Below are 15,283 nucleotides of genomic sequence, written 5' to 3'. Positions count from 1 at the left end.
GGGGGGGGGGCCCTGTGATTCTGTGGCTTCTGGTGCTATGCGCTCCAGAGCTGAAGGTTTTCTCAAAGTGTATAAATCCCCAAAGCTGAGAAGGGCTGCCAAGCTTTAGCATCCTAACAGCCCTGTGATACTTTACAGCTTTCTTTCCTGGAAGCCTTATATGTCCATAATGAGAACGAGAGGGAACGAGAGATTATCATCTGTCTAGAACCCAAGTTGTTCAGGAATTTACAGCTGCTCCTCCTGAATGGACTAAAAACATTTCCCATGCAGGCTGAAGTCGATGGCCTGTCCCTTCCCCGAAAATGCATGGCCATCACCCAGAGGCTATGGAGTCTGCCCAGAAGCTCTGGAGCTCTCTTCCCAGCAGCCCAATCCCGTCACACAGAGCTGTTCTTTGTCCTGCTCTCCCTCCCACTTGAGGGTCTGTCGGTCACACAAAGAACAGGTGCTGGCAGCCAGTATACTTCAGTATTCTGAGGGACCGTGTACTATTTGTTGGTGTGAATACTCAGTCACGCAGGAGGACCCCTCAGTGACTTTAGACATGATCTTGCAAAGTTGCTGCTGCCCACTCAGTGTCAAGCTGGACCCAGAATGAGACTCCATCCTGGTCACTCCATCCTGGAACCAGTACTTGAAGCCTTTCCAGTTTGGACAGGACATGCCAAAGCAGGTCGTCTGACGCGAGCCCAGCAGAAGCCTAGTCATCAAGGGAGGACTTTAGTAGAAGAATTTATTCGCTGTGGTCTATGATAAATTCAATTAAAGTAATTCATTAATAACTAGAGAAATGCAAATTAAAACCACTCCGAGGTACCACCTCACACTCATCAGACTGGCTAACATGACAGAAAAGAAAAATGGCAAAGAAGGGATGTGGAAAAACTAGGGCGCTAATGCACGGCTGGCAGAGTTGTGAATTATCCAACCATGCTAGAGAACAATTTGGAACTAGGCCCAAAGGGGCTATAAAACTGTGTGTATACCCTCTGAGCCAGCAGCACCACTACTAGGGCTGTACCCCAAAGAGATCAAGGAAAAAGAAAAAGGACCCATATGTACAAACATATTTATAGCAGCTCTTTTTGTGGGCGCAAAGAACTGGAGATTGAGGGGATGCCCATCAGTTGGGGAATGGCTGAACAAGCTGCGGCACAGGATTGCAATGGAATACTATAAGAAATGACAAAGGGGATGGATTCAGAAAAACCTAGGAGACTTTTATGAGTTGGTACAAAGTGAAGTGAGCAGAACCAGGCGATCGTTGTGCACAGTAACAGCAATATTGTTAATGATGATCAACTGCAGAAGACTCAGCTACTCTGATCAATATAATGAGCCACCACAAAGGTGATCTCATGAAGTAAAATGCCATCCAGCTCCAGACAGAAACCTGAGACTCAGAGTGCAGACTGAAGCATATTCTTCCCCTTTGTTTTTCATACTCTTTTTTTATTTTTCCAGAACATAGTTAAAGTGGAAATATATTTGCATGACTTCATAGGTATAATGGACATGTATTTCCTGCCTGCTCAATGGGGGGGGGGGGAGGGCGGGGTGGGAATTTGGAACTGAAAATAAAAGTAAAATTTAGAAAAAAAACAATTTGCAAAATTCAAATAACCAAGGAAACTTCACATCTGGCAAGGGACAGTCAGTGTCCTAGTATCTCAGAACTAGGAAAGTTCTCAGGATCATCAAATCCACCCTATAGCTGAACAAGGGTCTCTTCTCCAGCCCACCTGACAGGTGGCGGGCCGACCCTACCTGGAGATCTCAAGGAAGGAGAGCCCACCTTTCCAGGGCAGCCCACTTCCCTTGGAGCTCACAGTTAGAGGGCTTTTTTTGACGTCAAGCCTAACTGGTCTCTCTGCCACTCCTCCCTCATTGCCCCTCGTTTCTACCTCCTGGTTGACCTCATTATGTCGGGGTCTAACTGTCTGATCAGACCAATACGAGCTCAGAAAGCTCCACCACAGGTCAGGTACAAAGAGTCTCAATGGACATTTAGAGGAGAGACATCTCTGAATTTGCACATCTCACATTTCTACTTCCAAGGCAAATAGAACCAGGCTTATCCCTCCTCCATCTGACAGTCCTTCCAACATCTGATCAGAACTATCTTGTTCCCAAGCTTTCTCTTCTCCACTTCCTTCCCATGTGACATGGCCTCCAGGTCCTTCGCCATCCTGATAGCACTCCTCCAGATCCTCTCTAGTTCATTAACATCCCTTTTAAATGGCAGTGCCCAGATCTGCACACAACAGCCATGGCAGAGGACAGTGAGAAGGCCTCTCCTCTCCCTACTCCCCTGGTCCCAGATGACTGTCATCCCATCTGGTTTGCTGAGACGCTACATCATGCTGCCGACTCATGTTAAGCTCACAGTCCATTCAACTCCCCAGAGTCTTTTCAGAACTGGACGCTCTGGGCAGGGTACAGATGCTAAGATGGACCAAGCGTCTGCCACCTGAGGTCTGGCACAAAGCGCAGAGATGCTCGTCACCAGGGGGCTTTGTCCCCGGGCTGTGGAGGGGTCTATGACCTGTGCCAGTGAAGAGTACGCATACAGGGAGGAAAACCAGTCACTGGAACACTGAAAAAAACCACAGTCATGCAGAAAAAGCCTGATAAAAAAGCCCCATAAAAAAGTAAGGGGAAAACATGGTCAAGAAGAGATTTCCATTCTTTCCCCACAAAATCATACACCTTTCAGGGCGAAATGAATCTTCATTTTGCAAAATGAAAAAGGACTTAATTGGGTCCCAGGCAGCCTCGAAAGGAAGCATTCCACCAGAGTAGCAAGAAGGATGGGCTGGGTCTAATGAAACGCAACTTAACTGGGATAAGTGTCAATCCCTACACACAGACTCACACCATCTAGTGAATTGCTCCAGGCTGGGGGAAACCTTTGGCTGAACAAAGGTTTCACGGGGAAATGGCATGGGGGCTTTCGTGGCCTGTGGGCTCAATGTCAGTGGCCAGTTTTTTCTGTAATTGAAGCATGTCTTATGAAATCATGTTCAGCCAGAACGAGGGGCAGAGGTAGAAGGTCTCCTTCCCCAGCCGTTGGGCTGGCCCTTTGGGACACAGGAGGGGCAGGCTGAGCTCCAGCAAAGAGACATCGTGGGGTGGGCCCACAGCAGTCCAATTCTACAGAGGCCACGGCTTGTATCTTCTCCAGGAAGAATCAGCCCTGACTTACTGAGTCCCAGAGAGCAGGCAGCATGGCCTTGGGTTTGCGTCTCCCGTCGACTAGTTAAGTTTCTATCCCATGGGAGACATTCTGGAAGATGCTGGAGCTATGCAAACAAGGCAGTCCCTGCTCCTGAGAAGCTCGCCTTCTTCTGGGCACATAGACAAATAAGAGAAGGTGAGTGTAAGAGGGTGAGCGAAGGATGGGAGGGAGGACAAGGAACCTCAGTGTCAGGGCCTGGTTTGCCCATAGGGGCCCATAAACAGAAACGGTAAGAAACAAGGCGGTAAAGGGATGCCACGCTAAGGAGTGCGAAGCCTTCCTCTTGGAGACGAGGGGAGTCGACTGATTTCTCTAGCAGGGAAGGGACCAGACAAAGCTCAGAGACAAGGCAGAGCCAACAGCCTCAGTGGTCCCTGGGCTTCTGGGACACCTTGGCAGCGCCGCTGTCTCTGAGGGAACAGGAGGCAAGCCCATGAAACACGAAGCCCGTTTAACTTGTCAGCGGTGGCTGGGATAACAAGGTAGCAGAAAACAATAGGGGGAAAACCAAAACCAGGGGTGCAAGATAACACAGCACAGCTGCTGGGCCCAGGGCCTTCCTGAAGGATAAAAGAAAGGCAATAAAAACAAACTCTATTTCATGGCTCAACAATGAAGCCCTTTTGCTTCTTCCACCATCCACTTTATTGGTCTCCTGAGGTTCTGTGTTTCTGAAGATTAGCTTCCCCTGGGAAACGCCAAGCAAGGAACAGCGCCAACACCCAAGTGCCCGCTCCCTCCCATGAAGTCATGCCTGCAGGCAGGCTTCCTCCAGAGTTTCCCATTGTGGGGGTGGGGGGGAACTTTGGGGAAAAGGGCTTTGAATTCCAGCAAGACCAAACAGGAACGGCTCCGAGCAGGGTTTCCTTCTCAAGGACTCTATGCCTGGTTTAAAAAATCAAAACAAAAAGTCCCAGGCCTCAGATAGACCGCCAAATGGCAGCGACTTCTAAAACCTATCAGCTCTTGTGATCATGACGGCAAACCCCCCAACTCTCACCGTTGATTAGTCACCTTCTCACTGAGACATTCTGAGCTGAAATAATACACAGTCACTTCCCCTGAGAAAACACACCGGCTTTTTTCTTGGAACTACTTGACACACTCCTCCACGAAGCAATGTATACTTGGAACAACATAACACACGTCTTTCCTCAGAAAACCTGTGCGTACAAATGTGTCATTGCCTCCCAAGGAACAGAGATGATTCCTCTCATTCTCATTCCTTCAGCCCAACAGGAAGAAGCTCAATGTCACATCAAGGCAATTTTGTCCTCGGGGCAAATCAATCAGCTTGGTGTCCCGGGCTGTGACCCAAGGCCTTCTCAGATCCTTCCAGAAAATGGTGGCCTCATCAGCAGGCCTGCTGCCCTCCACCTCAGGACATGGTGAGGCGCCTTGAAGGACCCTGGTGGTGGGTCTGGTCCCTTAAATTAAATTAATCTTTTTCTATTTGGAACTGAAAAGAGGCTGGTGCCAAGGGATGAGGCATCAAAGGGGCAGGATTAAGTGGCATTTCACTAAGAAATGTACCCACTTATGACAGGATGCCATATTCAAAGCCTACGACCACTTACCAATATTGAAAGACTAATCTGTGAGGAGAGAATTCCACATTAAAACAGAGAAAATCCACAGACAGCTGCTAACGTCAGCATGCTCTCAAGACACGTTAAATGAGAAGATGTAGATGCCAGGTATTTGATCCAAAGAGGACAAGGACAAAACAGAAGGGCCACATATGCCCCAAAATGTTTATAGCAGCACTCCAAAGACAGGGAGACAAAGCAGACGCCCAGCACCGGGGGGGGGAGGGTCCATAAAGCTGCAAGAAGACAAAAGCACAAGGGGTGTAGAGAAGGATGGAGGAGCTCGCTAGGAACTGATGCAAAGCAGAGGAAGCTACCAAACCCCAAGCCTGGCCCCAAAGGAGAGCCGAGAAGGCCCCTGCCCTGCGTCCGCAGAAGGGAGACCACACTGGTCGGACACAGCATTTCTCATCCAATTTCTTCAATATGTGGCTTCAGTTTGCTCAGCTTTTCCCCTTTTTACATTTTTTATTATAAGGGATGGTTCTTTGGGAAAAGGATGAGAGGTGGGACACAGTGGGAAATGTAGTTGATGTAAAAACAAAAGGTATTACTATCAACCTATTTTGAAAAAAGAGTAAAATATAGAGGGAGAAAAAAGAAAAGGCAACTTTTTTTTTATTTTGGTTAAAAAATGCCCCATTTCCCTGCTCTCAAATGAGGCCTCCCTTAGGGTCTCACCGTAAGGGCTGCCCCTGTCAAGGCAAGAGTTCTTCGATAAGGCTCTTTCAAGGGTGGTTCCGTCCACTAGCACCGTGTGCCTTCTCACGTAGGGCAACTCCAACAGCAACAGTGGTGACCTTCCTCTGGATCCGCCAACACTTCACAGATGTGAGAGTGGCCTTTGCCACTCACTGGGCGCTCCTCCTTTCCCAGCTGCCCTTGTCTCCGAGCTCCACTTACCACTTCTCAGGTACGACATCTTCAGGAGGGTCTCCAACCTGCAAAGCCCTGCCGGTGCCCTGATACCTCCCTCAGCTGTCTCCTAAGTGGCAGCCTGTCCCGCATCTCCAAGTGCCAGCTGGGCCCCTCCCTGTGCTCCCACATCCTCTCCAGCATTTGCCATTTCCTTTGCTGTCATGTTAGCCAATCTGATAGGCGTGAGGGGGTACCTCAGGCTGCTTTAATTCGCATTTATCTAATCAATCATGACTTAGAGAGGGTGGCTAGGTGGCACTGAAGTGAATAGAACATCCACCCTGGAGTCAGGAGAACCTGAGTTCAAATCTGACCTCAAACACTTAATACTGTGTCACCTTGGGCAAGTAAGTCACTTAACCCCAATTGCCCTAACTTCCCCCTTCCAAAAAAAACAAAAAAAATTAGTGAGAGTATGGGTGTTTTGTTTTGTTTTTTCATATGACTACAAATGGCTTCTTCTGAAAGCTATCTGTTCATATGCTTTTGACCATTTGTCAACTGGGCAAAGTCTCTTATTTTTATAAATTTGGCTCAGTTCTCTATATATTTGAGAAATGGGGCCCTTATCAGAGAAACTTGCTATAAAATTTTCCCCTAGTTTCCTGTTTTCTTTCCAGTTTTGGCTGCATTTGTATTGTCTGTGAAAAACTTGTAAACTGCATGTCACCCAAATGATCCATTTTACCTCCCATGATCCTCTCTGTCTCTCATCTGCTCATAAAACTCTTCCTTTATCCAGAGATCTGACAGGTTGTTTTTTCCACGACCCTCTAGTTTGCTCACGATACCATCCTTTTTGTCTAGACCATGCACCCATTTGAGCTAATCTTGACCTATGGTGAATTCCAGTCTAGGCCCAGTTTCTGTCAGACTCCTTCCCAGTTTTCCCAGAGGGAAAGCAGGACTTCTTTACCTTTGCTGGGTCTGGGCTCCCCTGGAAGTCAGTCTGAGGAAGCCCATGAGCCCCTGCTCAGAATCTGATTTGCAAATACATAAAATACACAGGATTACAAAGGAAACCAATTCTACTGAAATAGTTATCAAAACATTTGAGAAACAAGTTCCCAAACTGAACTACTCTTAAGGCAATGACAAAAACATTGTTATAGTTAATAATCAACTGATGACGAGTTCATCGAGACCTATAATCCAAAGAAACAGGCCTGCTGCCTCCAAGAGGGAGAAATGACTCATGGACAGACAGTATGTGTGGTCTACTGGCATCTACATGATGTCAAGGGAAATGGAGGAAGGGCCAGCAGGAAACGAACAGAAAGAACTCTACAGAATGTGCAGGCAAGTCTGGATGGGGTCATCCTCAGCCAAATGTGAGAAAGCCACACATCCACTTGAGGACAGGGCTGGAAACCCCACTGCTATTCTGTAAGGACCAAAGACAAAAAAGAGTCCCACGGCCAGCTCTGCCCAAACTGAACTAGCAAGGGAAAAGAAGGGCTCCAAAGACAGCAGCAGTAAACAGGGTCTGCACACAGGCAGTCCCCCACCCCTGCCCCTTTCACCCTATAGGCTTCCAAGTGTACGTCTTACTTGGGGAGCTCTCACTTTAGAAAGGGGGCTAGGGAACATTTCAGATGAGGATAGTTGGGGGGGTTGGAGATGGGAGGTGTTACAGATGCAAAGTGTAAATGGGACACAATGGCATCCCGTTTCCTCTCTTACTTATAACTTTAACAACAAATTATCAGGTAAAAATTTCTCTACCAAGAGTTAGCAATAAGGTATTAATAATCATGATAAATCATGAGCAAAGTGCTTTACGTGTGTTAACTCACAGCCCTGTAAGGTAGGGAATGTTTTTACCCCCATTTTTCAAACAAAGAAACTGGGACTGAGTAAAGTTAAATGGTGAAAGGTAAAAGTTAAATGACTGACTCAGGGTCACAAAGCCACCAAGGGCCTGAAGCAGGACTGGATCTGGGGTCTTCCTGACTCTTCATCCAGAGCTCATCCACGAGGAAGCCTAGCAGCCTAATGATGTCATCAAGAAGGAGGACTGACGTGAGCAGGGAAGGAAGCCTACTGGGATGGATCATTTCCTATAAAAATCCTTATGAATCAGCATGGGGACTGGGTACTATGACAACATCTCCTTCTGCCAGACTTCAGAAGTTTTTATTCTCAGTGCCTCCAGGAGGTCTCGGCAATGTATCATCACGTCCGACTGATACAGAAGCAAACTTGGGCTAAGACAGCTTGAGGGATCTGCCCAGTGTGGCACAGCCTCTGTGTCACACACAGGGCCCCGGCCTAGCTCTGACATGTTGCTACCACACAACCCAGGCCCTGGAAACCCTCCCTCCCCATCTCAACCTGGTAGGTCACCACCCATTAACCCAAGCCCAGGGCCACCTCGACCACACATCCCCCTCAAGTCAGAATGAGGCTTCTTCTAGAAATGGACGTGGAGCTCACCACCCACACCCTGAGAAGAACCAACCCAGCCATGAAGTCTTTCCTTCTACACCCACGATGGCCAACGCTTCAACCTACTGCAATCCTGCAAAAGGAACATTAAACTCGACATCTTCCCTGAACCTGAAAACAAGCTAGGTCCACCTGCGACCTCACAGCCGGCCCCATTACAAGGCTCTCCCCAGGGGGGTTCTTGCACCAGGTTTCTAAAGCCTTCTTACCGCCCAGCACTCCTGATGGCTCAGCCCTCGGCTAACCAGAGGCCTGCAGCTCTCTGCACATGGCACCTACCCTGTGCTTCAGCCTCTCCCGCTCCTTCAGCGTCAGGGTGTCTGCCTTGGCGATCACTGGCACGATGTTCACTTTGCTGTGAAGAGCTCTCATGAACTCCACGTCCAAGGGCTTCAACCTGGAAGGATACCAACATCTTGGCCAGTAAGTGACCCCCAACTCTGAGAGCTCTTGCCCAGTGAGAAGCAGACACGGCCACCCTCTAGGTCTACGTGAAGAATAAAAATGCACATGGAGGCAAGAACTGTTCCTTCAGATGCTTAAGTCACGGCTGAAAGGACTCTGGGAGGAACTATACATTTCCTGTCAATGCTCATCTTTTCTAGCAATAACTCAATGCCACTCTAGAGTAAAACTAAATTCCTACAAGAATGCAGACAAATGGGGGGCAGCATTGATCCCAAAGACACTGTTAACAGAGCTGGCCCGCTGACAGCCCAGGAAAGGCCTAGTCCCCCAACAGAAGGCTCACCTCTGCACTGATGTGGGGGCAAGGCCTGGCAGCCTCACATCGAAGCCTCTGCTGCCCTTACTTACCCGTGACCGAAAGGGGAGATGAAATAAAAGCAGCAGTGGACACGGTTGTCCACGATGTGGCGCCTGTTCAAGCCGCTCTCATCGTGAAGGTACCGCTCAAACTGATTATCGATGTAGCAGATGATGGTTTTGAAGCTGCAGTGTGAGGGAAAAGAGGTTTTCAGGATCTGTGTGACAAGCAGCCCAGGCAGGAATGCTCTGGCATAACTGGCACCACAACGCCCTCCCGCCCCCGACTCACTGTGTCTCTAAAATGGGGCTATGGCACCGAAGGAAAAGAGGAATACTCAGAAATACCAACCCCCCAGATGAAGTGACATTTGCTAATTCTGCAGCACACAGCACAGCATCACAGAACCACAGGCCCAGCAGGAAACTCCTACCACCACTGCTGGGCATTCATGGCCACAGGGTGACAGATCAGCCTCATGCTGAGAGATTACAATGGGGTGAAACAAAGAAGACTCCCTCTGACAAATGACTGGTCCAAGGTCTCATCCCAGTTAACAGCCAGGTTCCTGCCTAACGGGGGTCTGCAGCAGAACCAAAGACACAGAGGTTCTCATGAAAACAGAGCTGGATGCCGAGGCAGGCGCCCTGGCCTCATCTGGCCCTGACACTTACTATCCTGCTAACAGGCCGGTCACTGAGGGATGCTGATGGGCATCCCCATATCTATCCAATACGGGCCTTCTACCAGCGTCACTCTATGGTGGCACAGCCACACAGAACCAAAGCTGGGCGTCACCCAGAGGGCAATGGAGAGGTGCAGGGTAGGTGGGCACAGGCTGCACCCCAGACCCAAGGAGGAACTCCAGAGTTGGCTGTTTTACCAGTTACAAGGAGGACGAGGAAGGGCAGGTAGGGAGAGTGATGGAAAGGAGCCTCAAGGAAACACATCTGAAATGCCCAGAAAAGAGCAGCAGCAAGTCCTGCCAAGAGGGGCAGGACGTCAGAGTGTAAGAGGAGCTTCCCACACAAGCCTCTCTTTATTGTGCTTGGGCCGCTGAAATGTTCGCTTTGTTAGGCTCAGAATGAAAAAGGACATTGTGAAAAGGAAATGTGGAGCTGAACTCAAGTCCCCGGGTCTGTGACCTTCCCTTGGCCTCAGTTTCCTCATCAGTAACACAGAGCCTAGGACAGCCCATCCTTCCCGGGTGGCCGACCCCTAGTCCTAAGGCCCTTCCCCACTCAGGTGGTTCTGGTTTTCAGGTCACCTCCTGCTCTGACACTCGGGGTTTTTAGGCCCTTCCCAGCTCCAACAGCCTAGGAAATGCCTCAGCCGTGACTGTGCTCCCAAGCCTTTCCAAAGCCACATGAGACACGAGTGTCCACCTCATCTGTGACATGCTCTCCCAGCAAGGCAGTGGGGTGAAGGGCAGACAGTCCCTTTGGCTATCGACAGGCTTACTTCCCCAGAGGCCTCACCACAGCCAAGGTGCAAGAAGGCAAAGCTCCAGCAGGAAGGCTCTCAGGCCCAGGCTGGCTCTAGACAAGACCAGGAAGGTCAACATCAGGATGGGGCCTGGCTCCTCAGTCACCAAGGGGGCAGTGCCCACAGCCCCCAAAACCTCAGCTCCTTGAAGCACCAAGATGGCCGCCCTGGAACCTGAAGTCCAAACAATGGGGGAGAATATTCCTGGCCTAGACTTCAGTGGAAACAGGCTCAGCTCCCATGTCCTGTGTCGGCCCGGCTGCTGTAAATCCCCTCCAGAGCTGTGCTGCCTGACTTCCAGGAAACACCTGCCTTGACATCACCCTGCTGTCCACACTCGAGAGTGGGGGCAGGTGCTGTGCTCATATTCCAGAAGCATCCACGCAGATGTTCCAGCTTGGGGAGAGATAAAACAACCCCCAATGCTGGAAAAATGCACACGCTGAGAACAGAGGCCAGGAAAACCCGAAAGCCCCAGGAGGGGCAGAGAGACTGCCAAGGTTACCCACGCGGGCCGTGGGGCCCTGCGCTCCTGGCCTCATGCCAGCCCAGCTCCACCCAGGTGACAGAGAGTGGGCTTCTCTTTGCCTGAAGACTTCCAGCGAGGACAAACCCCCAAGTCACTAAGAGGCAGCCCACTCCATTAAGGACACGCTTCCTCCTGTAAGGCAGACCTGTTCACCGTGCTCCACAATCCAGCGGCACCGGCCATCCTGTGGGCCCTCCCGGGGCTGCCCTTCACTGGCCGTCACGCTCCCTCCTTGCTTGGCTTCCCTGGAGACTCAGCTCAGACCTCACCTTCCTTCCTGGATGCCCCGCACCACAGCCTGCCCCATGGTCACTGTCCAGTTGGGCTGCTCCTGACCTGTCCGCACACAGCAGTCGGCATGACCCCTCTCCTATCAGGTGAACTTGGGGATCCCTAACACTTGGTACGTGCCAGGCATACAGCAAGGTGCTTAATCAAGGCTTGCTGATTGGCCAAAAAAGAATGCCGGCCACTTCTGTATGGTTACTTCTAAAAAGAAAATTCCCAGAGTGCCAGCCCCAGCACCTGCCTGCCCACCCTCCGGGTCGTCCCTCCCCAGGCAGGAAAGAGCAGTTTGCTCCCATGGCACTTGGACCCGCCGAGCAGAAGGGGCAGCCGGGAGCCAAGGCAAGAGGCACTAACAAGAGCCAGCATGGAGACAGCACTTCACAAAGCCATGCCACCACCCTGGGAGGGAGGCGCTGGCACCGCCCCCATTTTACAGTGGAGAGAACTGAGGCACACAGCATGCAGGCACCTCGCTGGGGTGCCACAGCTGGGAAATGTCAGAGAACGGATCTGAGCTCGGGCCTGGGGGTGCCCCAGAGGCCAAGGTTCTTTGCCATCACCAGCCATCGAGGACAGAGCCCCTGCGGGCTCACCAGGCACTTTTAAACACCAGCCTTGGCTCCGTCATCTGTAAAACGGAGGTAATGCTGCCAGCCTGGCCGTAAGAGCACGATGACAAAGTGCTTTAGAACCGCTGGGTTCTACCAACACGAGGGGCCCTGGGGCCCCAGTCCCGGGAGGGCCCCCATTGGTCTGCCTGCTCTGGCTCTGGCACAGGATCCAGCACACCGGTGCTTTGTAGGCATCTGGGGCTGAGCCGAGGGGTGCCTGGGAGCCACCCCCGAGGCCCTCCTCCTCGGACAGAGGTGACCAGTGACTGCCCGGTTACTGCAGACAGACGGCCCAGCACTCCCCAGAGCTCCCACCGTGGAGCTGCCTCAGCCCCTGGGCCCCTCCTCCTGGAACCTCTGCCAAAGGCAGGCCCTTCGTCTCCCACCCCACTGCCCCTGTCAGAATGGAAGCTCCTTGAGGGCAGGGGCTGTCTTCCTCCTTCCCACTGCCTAGCTCAGGGCCCAGCACAGAGGAGGTATTTAATAAATGCTTGCTGACTGACTTCTATCCAAGGCCAGCCTGGGGAACCTCATCACCAAAAGGTCAGCCTCAGGAGGAATGAACCTTTTCAGAGACACCAATGAATGCCACCTACTGAGGGGGTGGAGGGTGGTACCAGAGCTGGTGAAGAGAATTGCCCTCGCCATGGGAGCATGGACGGTTTAGGGGCTGCTACCAGTCCTGGTGAAGGGGAGCATGGCTAGATACCCAAATGTCAGCTATCCTCCACCGGCACCCAGAGAACCAAGGACGGCCACACTGAGGAGAGAGATGGTCCCAGGGAGAGCTTGGCCATAGAGAGAGGGAAACAATGCTTCCTTTGTCTCCATCTGTACCAGGAGCTAAGTGACCCAGACATCTGGGGCCACTGGTGAGGGGACATGGGAGAAAAGAGAGAATTCGATGGCAGATACCCTTGCATGAATTAAACTTCCTAACAAAAAGTACATGCAATTAAGCCCCTGATAATCACAGCAGCTGATTTCCTTTCAGGACACACTTGTAAAGGACCTGCCAGAGAAGGCTCAGCACTGAGGACACTGTCCTATTTACTCCCCATAATGACCCCTCCCACTTACATAGCCCTTAGAGGCTTACCAAGCACCACCCTCAGGACCTCCCAGTAAGTTAGGCCATACCACGGTTATTAGCCCACTTTACAGATGTGCAAACCAAGGGTCACAGAACGTCTGCACCCAGATCTCAATCTGCGTCAGCTGAACCAGGAGGCCAGCATACTTTCTCCTCACCCATGCTGCCTTTCTAAAAGCTGGGGGAAACTCCCTCTGGGCTCTGAGCTGCTGTGATTCTGCATCTGCAGCCCCTGCTTAGCATGACTCTTCGAGATGTCAGCAGCCCCAGAACAAAGATGCAGGAAGGGCGAACACACTCCTAAGGACACTCAAAAGCCAAAGTCTCGTTCACAATTGCAAAGCTGTCCTTCCCCTTGACCCTCCCCACATTTTCCTGTCCAGCCCCTCTCCCCCCACGCACCATCTCGCAGCAGCAGAGACATCTGCTCCAGAGGAAGCAGCAGAGATAAATAGAGAGGCAGAGAGGTGGCAGGCTCGAGGCCCACCCACCCCTTGGACACACTCCCGATGCTGACGCTGCAGAGCTGGGCCGCCCGCGGGGCCTCAGCGGACTCAGCCTGGGCTTGGCCTTCTGGCATGATTCCTGCCTTGACTGCCCGGCACGTGGGGACTCTGCCCATCCATGTGGGCGATGCAGCTATCCACAGCAACGGTGCTTCAGAAACAGAAATGAAAGCACCCAGGCCAGGGAGCGACCCCTCCTAAGAACACCTTTGGGGAACGATCCGGCTCAACCCCACTTACCAGGAGAGGGAATCTGGGGACTTGAGCTGGTGGCTAGTGGTCCAGCAGGCAGGCCGTGGGCGGGTCCCATCCTGTACCCTCCCTCCCTTGCCCTCGGCAGCAATCGCCTCCTCAAACCCCAGGGTCTCTGATCCCAGTCACTCACTCTGGAGACAAGGAAATAGCCCCCCATGAAAAAGCTTGCTTTAAGGAGAGCCAATGATGAGGGGTGGTGAGAGGGGCCCCAGAAGGTCCACAATGAGCTGGCCTCTGGTCCTTCCAAGTTGTGTGGCCCAAAGCAAGTGGCCCAGCTTCTCTGGCCCTCAGGGCCTCCTCTCTAAAATGGGCACAGCACACTTTCACTGCCCGCCTCAAAGGTCTGCCCAAGATCAGACAAGCCTCAGCTTGTCTAACAGTCAGGCTTGTCCAGTCCTCAGCTCTCTGGGGATGCTCAGTGTGGGATGTCCAAAACTTCCAAACCCTTCCCCCCACCCCCACCACTTCTGCCCTTCCCTGCTGCTTTTGAGGCTTCCCTGGCCTCACCCTGACTCCCGTCTCACTCACACCTGTCCTTCATGTAGCTGATCCATGGCCAAATGGTGACATGTCTATCCCCACTCAGAGCTTCCTGCGTCACCAGGACTAGTGAGGGTTCTCCTCATTGGCCTCCTCGACCCTTGTCTCCCCTAACCAGCAGCCATAGTGTAGATCTGATCACAGCACTCCCCTACTAACATACTCAAGTTCAACAGTGATGTAAAAAGGACTGTTAGCATTTTTTAAGGTGTTGAAGTTTTCCAAAACTGAGCTGTTTGGATCTGAGTTGTTAAATGTGAAAGACTCTGCAAACGTGGCCCTACTGTGCCAGTGGGGCAGCTGGGCCCCAGCCACACTGCTGACAGTTAGCCTGTGCCTGTGTCTCAGAAACGGAAAACGTGTCCTTAAAAGCTGGTCACCAGCTTACTGCTCTGCACTCTAGGTAATGCTTTGTGATCAACCATTAATAGTGGATAGAGCGCCAGACCTGGAATCAGGAAGACCCGAGTTCAAATCTGGCCTTGGACACCAACTAGCTGTGTGACCCTGGGCAAGTCACCTCACCATCTGCCTCATTTTCTCACCTGTACAATGGGGGTTGAGCACCTACTTCCCAGGGTTGTTGTGAGGATGAAATGAGATCACATTTGTAAAGGGCACTTAGCACAATGCAGGCACTATAGAAAGGCTGTTTGTTATTATCATAGAACGCTGGCTGAGCCCCGTGACTAGAATGCTCCCTCTCCTCACATCACCCTCCAGGCCTTCCTGGCTTCCTCAGACACTGAGCACAAGGGCCATGGCCACGGGAGGCCTTGTGCCACGGGAAGCCTTGGCCGGTCCTCAGCTCTTCATGCCTTCCTTGCCAAAGGCTGCTCTGGACCTGACTTATATGCCTTTGGGGAGCATGCATGCGTGTGTGTGTGCACTCTGTACCAATGAATGGGTAGGGATTATTTCATTTTTGCCTCTCTATCCCCAGCACTGTGCCCAGCATACACTGACCACTCAGTAAGTGCTTAGGGCAACCTGGAGCTCTTAAGCACTGAGGAG

At 51.5% G+C, this 15,283-nt stretch overlaps 1 protein-coding gene across 4 annotated transcripts in view; it reads right to left on the bottom strand.

Annotated features, from left to right (window-relative positions):
* Positions 1-15,283, bottom strand: part of LOC138171377 (septin-2) — a 66,964-nt gene that overhangs the window by 23,969 nt on the left and 27,712 nt on the right. For all 4 annotated transcript variants that reach the window (XM_069100826.1, XM_069100827.1, XM_069100828.1 and 1 more), the window contains 2 exons: positions 9,013-9,147; positions 8,476-8,593 (listed from right to left, as the gene is read on the bottom strand). In XM_069100826.1, coding sequence (XP_068956927.1) covers positions 8,476-8,593; positions 9,013-9,147 — 253 coding nt within the window. The remainder of the gene's footprint in view (positions 1-8,475; positions 8,594-9,012; positions 9,148-15,283) is intronic.

Source organism: Petaurus breviceps, unplaced genomic scaffold, assembly GCF_028583685.1.
Source record: "Petaurus breviceps papuanus isolate PSGF00001 unplaced genomic scaffold, PetGlider_PUasm1.0 428, whole genome shotgun sequence".
NCBI classification, from domain to species: Eukaryota; Metazoa; Chordata; class Mammalia; order Diprotodontia; family Petauridae; genus Petaurus; species Petaurus breviceps.
Note: the sequence above shows the minus strand (reverse complement) of the source record. Positions and strands in the feature narration are given on the sequence as shown.